This window comes from Semicossyphus pulcher, unplaced genomic scaffold, assembly GCF_022749685.1.
Source record: "Semicossyphus pulcher isolate SPU_LCO1_2020_fin unplaced genomic scaffold, fSemPul1.0.p SCAF_2, whole genome shotgun sequence".
In the NCBI taxonomy this organism is placed as follows: Eukaryota; Metazoa; Chordata; class Actinopteri; order Labriformes; family Labridae; genus Semicossyphus; species Semicossyphus pulcher.
In genome coordinates, this window is record NW_027211693.1 from 3,185,001 (window position 1) to 3,192,925 (window position 7,925).

The 7,925-nt window shown below is 50.2% G+C and overlaps 1 protein-coding gene across 1 annotated transcript; it reads right to left on the reverse strand.

Moving 5' to 3' along the window:
* Nucleotides 1-283: 283 nt before the first annotated feature.
* On the reverse strand, nucleotides 284-7,724 carry stard15 (StAR-related lipid transfer (START) domain containing 15). Its single transcript, XM_069669424.1, has 6 exons — nucleotides 7,578-7,724; nucleotides 1,453-1,600; nucleotides 1,247-1,350; nucleotides 899-1,016; nucleotides 579-631; nucleotides 284-496 (listed from the first exon to the last, which is right to left on the reverse strand). Exons 1-6 carry the CDS (start codon nucleotides 7,722-7,724, stop codon nucleotides 284-286), a joined length of 783 nt encoding a protein of 260 aa, XP_069525525.1.
* Nucleotides 7,725-7,925: the final 201 nt, after the last annotated feature.

Genomic DNA, 7,925 nt, shown 5'->3' on the forward strand with positions numbered 1-7,925 from the left:
GGTTCCGTTTGGTGACCTCACTCTTATTTCCATCACCTGAGAACACCTGTGAGCACGTGCAGAGACTGGAACCTCACCTGGACTGAGCAGAGTCTGAACCGGAGTGAAGCCGGATTAAACACTTCAGATACGTTTAAAGAGTGAAAACAACAGAACCAAAGAGGACCAGACAGAGCGGGTCAGAGTCCGGCTGGGGTCAGCTCCGGCTCTCTTCAGTCTCACAAACAAACAAAGCAACAAACAGGAAGTCAGACAGAGACGGATGCTTCGGTCCGGGTGGTGTTTAAGTCTCTTCGTCGTCGCTGTGCTGCTTCTCCTCGCTCAGCCCGCTCTCGTCGATGTTCTCCAGAGAGTCGGCTCGCTGCACCGTCAGCTCCGACACGTTGATGCACGGCAGCGCGTTCTGCTCCGGAAACATCCACGGCTTCAGGTTGGGGTTGTGCTTCCTCTTCCACTCGGGATACTTCAGGGACGCCTTGTAGATCTTCCTCATGGCCTGAGAGGAAGACACAGTGAAGACGAGGTGAGGGGGTTTGTCTGGACGCCATCGTGGCTCGTATTTCACAGAATCATTTTACCTTCGGAGCCACGAACTGAGACACTCTGTTCACCACCCACTTTGGTAACGAACCTGCACACACAGAGCACACACAGCACGTCACTGTTTACTTTGTGGGGACACATTTTACACCCTGTGAGGAGTAAAGGGACATCTTTAGTTTAGAGAGGGGACAGTGTTCTATCCACCTGGAACACCTGTGTGTGTTAAAGGATCACACCTGGTTCGAAGTCGTTCTGTGAGTTCAGGCTGAAGTTAAAACAACAGGTGGCGCTATCAGAACATCAGCTCTCTGTGAGCTGTGGGACTTTTCACACCGGCGAACAGAATCTGCCTCACCTCGGGGGTCCACCTGGGTCAGGTAGTAGAGGGTGGAGCAGTTGGCTCCGTTGGACTGGATCAGGTATCCGGTCAGCAGGGACACGGCTCGGACGTAGTCCTTCTTCGGAGGATGTTGCTGAGGAGACACGCAGAGCATAACATAACAAACAGATACATAACAGAAGCAGGATCCATCTGCTGTAAAGTTTAACATGGGGCTCTATGGGGACTGACTCACTGCTGGAGGCAGCCTCAGGTGGACACCAGAGGAACTGCAGCCGGGAGCTTTGTGCCTGCTTTTGATTGGCTCTGTAATCTCACAGTGACAGCCTGATGTGTGATGGATCGCTAAATGTTGATGCTCACCGGGTGTTTGACGGAGTAGTTGATGATCAGGTAGTCGTTGCCGAGAGGAAGCCAAGATCTCATCGTCACAAAGTCTCTGTTCTTCAGCGGGCTCGGACATTTCCCTTCACACAACACAGACGGGTCAATCCTTCAGACACAACACACACCTGAGGGTTACATACATGTATTCTGCGGTATTCATTAAGGAGCAGAGCTGGACTGACAGGAGTAATATCCGATGTCGGCGTTGGCGGTCAGCCGGCCGATGTCATACGTGTCGATCATGTTGGTGTCCCACTTCCTGCGGTAGCTGGTGTCATGGAGGACGTCGTACAGCGTCTCTGCCGTCACGTCTTTACACACGATCCTCATCTGAGACACAAACAGAGGCTGAAATACAGAGTCAGAGGAACAGCTGCCCTCGACCGCCTCCGACCGCCTCCGACCGCCTCCGACCGCCTCCGAGCCTTCATCTGCTCGGCTTGTTGGACACGTTCACATGTAGCTTAATTAATAATAACAATGAAAATATTTTATTTATAATCACTTTATATTTGAAGCAGTGTGTGTGTGCGTGTGTGTGTATGTGTGTGCGTGTGTGTGTATGTGTGTGTGTGTGTGTGTATGTGTGTGTGTGTGTGTGTGTCTATGTGTGTGTGTGTGTGTGTATGTGTGTGTGTGTGTGTGTGTGTGTGTAGTAGTGATTTAATTTAGACGATTTAATCATTTATTACAAATTCACCATAATTATTTCGTGGACCCCCAGGGGTCCTAGGACCTCACTTTGGGAACCACTGCTCTAGGAGACAAGGATAGAGGAGAGGAGAGAGGAGGCTGTGGGAAGAGCTTACAGGCAGGAGACACAGGTGTACACTGTGCAGAGGTGTTACAGCGTGCTGGTAACGCTGCATATTCACGTTGGTCTCTGACACATCACAGAGTGATGTCAGCACCAGATGTGTGTGAAACTTAGCAAACAAGCTACATGTAGCTTAGCCTGTTAGCTGCTTGCCCTGCAGCAAAGTGCTTTAGTGCAGACTTTAAACTTGACTCTGCTCCTTCTCTGACACTCAGCCCAGTTGAAACCGAGCTTCTCTCTGCCGTCACAGTGTCGGGCGTCATGTGAGACGGCTGCTTACAGTAGGGACGTCACTTTTTTCCACTGCTGTAATCTTCCAGGAGCGTCGGGCTCGGCCGAGCTGCAGTCATCAGATATTGTGCAGGTCAGCGCTGTAACAACGCTCCGTGTAACTCAATCAGCAGGGCTCTGCTGCAGCGTTAATCATTCATACCGTCCTCAGCTCCATGTCTTTGTGTGTCACTCAGCAGCTCTCTGCATCTGCTGCTCACACAGTCTCACAGTCTGTGTGTGAACCGACGCCGACGACCTGCAGTCACACTCAGCTTGTACACTACACCATCACAAACTACATTATCTACATATGAACTACATTAGCACACCGACAGGCGACAGTAACCCTGAGAGGACAAACACAAAGGAAAACAGGCCGAACTTGATCAGCTGATGCCGAAACACTCGCATGTTGAAGGACCAAAGGTGACACTGACATCCACCTGCTCTTCTGACTCGGGGAAAGTCCCATAAGAGGCGAACATGTCTGATATTTAATGTTAGCTTGTTAGCTAAGAGGTGTTAGCCTATTAGCAGCTCAAGTCTGATGTTTGGGTTTAAAGAGTCAGTCTCAAAGATCTCCGTTTCGTTCTCGTTGGCGGGATACACCGCACAACTCGAGTGGCCAGCACTTCGATGTCAACTAGCACGAGCACAACGTACCTCGAGGAGAAACGCCTTGGATGCTATATTTCAGGAACGTTAATATAATGAAGGAGCCATTTAAACGTGACAACACCAAATAAAGACAGCCCCCAACACGTTAATCAAACCTTTCACGTAGCCTTTTGAGCCACGACACGAGGAGACGAGCAGACAGGCTCATGCTCTGTACCTGGCTCAATAACGACAGATTTCTGCGCACAGGTACGATGAAGTATAAAGTCCGTCTCCACATGCTGCGAATGACACGAGCAGGAGCTGTGACCTGCCATCAGCTCGGTTTATAGTAACGCAGTGCGGGGAGGACACACGCTTCATAACGTGGACCTGTGTGTTCATCACGCCTCTCTCTGAACGTCGCCACAGACAGCCCATAATAACACTACACACTGCAAACACAAAGGCTGTCATCAGCGGGCCACAGGCTCAGTCACCATCGTGTGACCTCAGAGACAGGTGGAGACATTTGTTTACGAAACATCTTCCACATGATCACTTATAATGTTTAAATGTTGTTGGACACATACTGGTTGATGGGGTCTTATGCTAAGCTAACAGTTTCCACATGTGCTGGTCTGTCAGCATGTATTATGTTCATGTTCGGACTCGGAGGCGTCGCAGCTCCAGAGGAGACGTCAAATATTCATGTGAGAGAAGAAGAAGCGGCTCGCTCCACAAACACGTCCTGAATTATTAACACAGGAGCGTGTGTGTGTGTGTGTGTGTGTGTGTGTGTGTGCGCGGTAACACACACTCTCCACAGTGACTTCCTGTGGATCACTTCCTGGTCGGCCTCGGGTCAAACAGTCCTGAGAGGTGAGGTCAGAGGTCAGAGTCTGAGAGCTGATCACCTCCTCTACCTGCTCCTCTCTGTTAGTTACTCCTCTTTGCATGAGATGGTTCTGCTCCTCTCTGCTCCTCCCTTGCTCCTCCCTGCTCCTCCTTGCTCCTCTCTGCTCCTCCCTTGCTCCTCTCTGCTCCTCTCTGCTCCTCCCTGCTCCTCCCTAGCTCCTCCCTTGCTCCTCTCTGCTCCTCCCTGCTCCTCCCTTGCTCCTCTCTGCTCCTCCCTGCTCCTCTCTGCTCCTCCCTGCTCCTCCCTTGCTCCTCCTTGCTCCTCTCTGCTCCTCCCTGCTCCTCCCTTGCTCCTCTCTGCTCCTCCCTGCTCCTCCCTAGCTCCTCCCTTGCTCATCTCTGCTCCTCCCTTGCTCCTCCTTGCTCCTCCCTTGCTCCTCCTTGCTCCTCCCTGCTCCTCCTTGCTCCTCCCTGCTCCTCTCTGCTCCTCCCTTGCTCCTCTCTGCTCCTCCCTGCTCCTCCCTTGCTCCTCCTTGCTCCTCTCTGCTCCTCCCTGCTCCTCTCTGCTCCTCCTTGCTCCTCCCTGCTCCTCCTTGCTCCTCCCTTGCTCCTCCCTGCTCCTCCTTGCTCCTCTCTGCTCCTCCCTAGCTCCTCCCTGCTCCTCCTTGCTCCTCCATAGCTCCTCCTTGCTCCTCCCTGCTCCTCCCTTGCTCCTCCCTGCTCCTCCTTGCTCCTCTCTGCTCCTCCCTTGCTCCTTCCAACAAAAACTTTTCTTAAATTCACAAAATAATAAAAGTTTGTTATTTTAGAAAATAAATCTAAAAACGTAATCAAACGAAGCTTCAGAGTTACAGCTCCTCCTCCTCCTCCTCCTCCTCCTCCTCCTCCTCCTCCATCTCCTCATCCTCCTCCTCATCCTCCTCCTCCTCCTCATCCCCCTCCTTGTCCTCCTCCTCCTCCTTCTCCTTCTCCTCATCCTCCTCCTCCTCCTCCTCCTCCACCTCATCCTCCTCCTCCTCCTCATCCCCCTCCTTGTCCTCCTCCTCCTCCTTCTCCTTCTCCTGTAGAAAGTTACCTGGAGGATTAAAGGCTCAAATCTAAGCAGGTGAATATTCAGAGATGTCCTGCAGAGGTCAGCAGGTCATGTGACCTGACAGCAGCAGGTCACGTGACCTGACGTCCACAGTGAGTGTGTGAACAGCAGAAAACGTCTCATGTGGGAACCAGCCAGCAGCTGCAGTTCATCTAACGTCCACTAGACGGTGCTGTGATGAACTCGGACTGCATGAACACATTTTTGTCTCGTTCTCACTCCAGAGACATTTTTTCAACTAGAGCGAGAAATTTGCCAAAAACGATGCCTTCAAGTACACTGCGGAGATCTGTGTACATTCAGTGCATGTAGTTTGTTTGTTATCCACTGCAAAGAACTTTAAACTGTTACCATGAATCATAGACACGTTCATGAAGTCTGATCAACACAACTTGGCTTCAGGTGAACTCTGCAGGTTTCTGACATGTCAACAGAAAGACGCTGTAACAGCTGATTTCTCTCCACAGCTTCACATCTGAGATAAACTGGAGGAAACGTCTTCAGTCCACAAACAGAACCAGTGAACTGGACCTGAGGCCTCTCTGTTGGACAGGGTCCCTGAACGCCTCTCCTCCCTGCTCGGGTTTCCAGCCGTTACCGTTTCCTTTCCGTTCTGAATTTTTCAGCACGCTGACGCTGAGTGGCGGTTTGTTTTCCTCTGCAGGCTGCAGCCGGCTACGACCTCAGATCAGCTGTTAGTCTGCAGAGGAGCCGCTGAGCAGGGCATCGAACCCACGAACTCACAGATACCTGCAAGATCAGCTGCAAGATCAGCTGCCGAAATGAAAAACTAAACACATTCAGTAAATAAGATGATATTTATTTACGGAGCAGATTTGAGTGAAAGTGAAGCGTCTGTTTTCTGCTGATGAATCCTCAGGTGGCCGTCTCTCTCCTGTGGGGACGAGCTGGAACGGACTCTTCAGAGCTCAGTCAGAGAAGCCGTTTCACGATGCTGACAGAGAGAAGAAAACTACACGCCACCTCATACACTTTAGCTCCGCCTACCTCTCCTGGACCAATCACAGGTCTGGGATGGAAAAGGCATCATTAACTGAGTTATTTGTGAGCGTGCTCCTACACTTGGTCACCCTGTGTTAACTTGACCAATAAGGTTTGAGGACGCTTCTGTCGTATTAAAGAGAACAGCAACATAATGGTGTGTGTGCATGTGTGTGCATGTGTGTGCGCGTGTGTGTGTCTGTGTGTGTCTGTGTGTGTGTGTGTGTCTCTGTGTCTGTGTGTGTGTGTGTGTGTGTCTCTGTGTGTGTGTGTGCGCGTGTGTGCGTGTGTGTGTGTGTCTGTGTGTGTCTGTGTGTGTGTGTGTGTGTCTCTGTGTCTGTGTGTCTGTGTTTGTGTGTGTGTCTCTGTGTGTGTGTGTGCGTGTGTATAATAATCTGGTTTCAGACAACGCGGTCGGCCTGTAGACGCAGTCGGTCTGACACTGATTCTGATTGGTCGATTACGTCATTCTACAGTGTGTTGTCTGTAACAGACCTGACAGTCTAACAGTCCACAGACAGACGTCTATTTATTTTATTTTGAAGATCCACAAACTGTTCATGAAGACGAGTTTGAACAACAGACAGACAGACAGACAGACAGAGGGACAGACAGACAGACAGACAGACAGAATGACAGACAGACAGAGGGACAGACAGACAGACAGACAGACAGACACAACGACAGACAGAGGGACAGACAGACAGACACACAGAACGACAGACAGACAGACAGAGGGACAGACAGACAGACAGACACAACAACAGACAGACAGACAGACAGACACAACGACAGACAGAGGGACAGACAGACAGACAGACAGAACGACAGACAGACAGACAGACAGACAGAGGGACAGACAGAGGGACAGACAGACAGACAGACAGACAGACACAACGACAGACAGAGGGACAGACAGACAGACAGAACGACAGACAGACAGACAGCATATAACAGAAAGGGAGGGGGAGAGAGTTTATTGAGTCTATGAATGAAGACAAACTGATCACTTCACTGTAAACTAAGTCTGTTCATGAAATGTTAAATGAGAGCAGCTGACGTAAACATTTTTACATTTTCAATGTAAATAAAGAGAGCATAAAGCCGCATCAAAACAGAGCTAATCAATCAGTTCCTGGGGAGAACCCCTCAGACCCCCCCACTGAGGTCTGAGGCCCCACAGTGTCCTCACATCCCAACGCACTCAGCCTGACCGGTCTCGGCTGGCGCAGTGGGAGAGCCGAGTTTATTCTAGAATGACTTTAATACCACAGTGAGTGGAGTCCACAGGCTGTCCTTGTTGGAGAGTCGAATGAGCGTACCTGATCTGATCAGTTTACTTCAGAGAGAAACAGAGAGCATCACACAGGAGGAGGAGCTGTGACTCTGAAGTTTTGTTTCATTAATTTTCTGTCAATCAACTAATCGATTACACTAATCTCCACCAACAGTTACCATGGATTCATGAGTTTAATTAGAATCCTGAGAAGCTTGTATCTCCATAATATCGACTTTTATTTTGAAAAACGCTCGATGACACAAACATTTTAGACTTTTCTCAGATGGTTAATCGATTATATTTTGAACCTGGACATTTCCTCCTGTGAAACCTCGTATCTCCCTGTCTGTGTGGATGATATTCTGGTGTTTCAGGTGTTTGTCCTCACCTTGAGTTTCTGCACGCTCCTGCTCTCCTCCTCGCGGCACCACACCGTCACCCCCCCTTTACTGTAGCGGCTGATCCATCCGTCCGCGCTCAGACACTGATCTTTGAACGACGAGAAGTCCGAGTCGTCCGGGATCTGGACCGGCATCTCCGCCCGAACACGGTTCAGATAGAAACCGGAACTTAGGTTAAAAAAGAGAAGAAGAGTTGGAGTCCAGCTTTACATCAGTCTGCAGTCCTCTCAGCTGCTGGTCAGACTGGGTTCTAACTAGGTTCTAACTGGGTTCTAACTGGGATTAAACTGAATGTGCAGGTCAGATAAAGAGTTTAGATGTCAGGTGTGAATCAG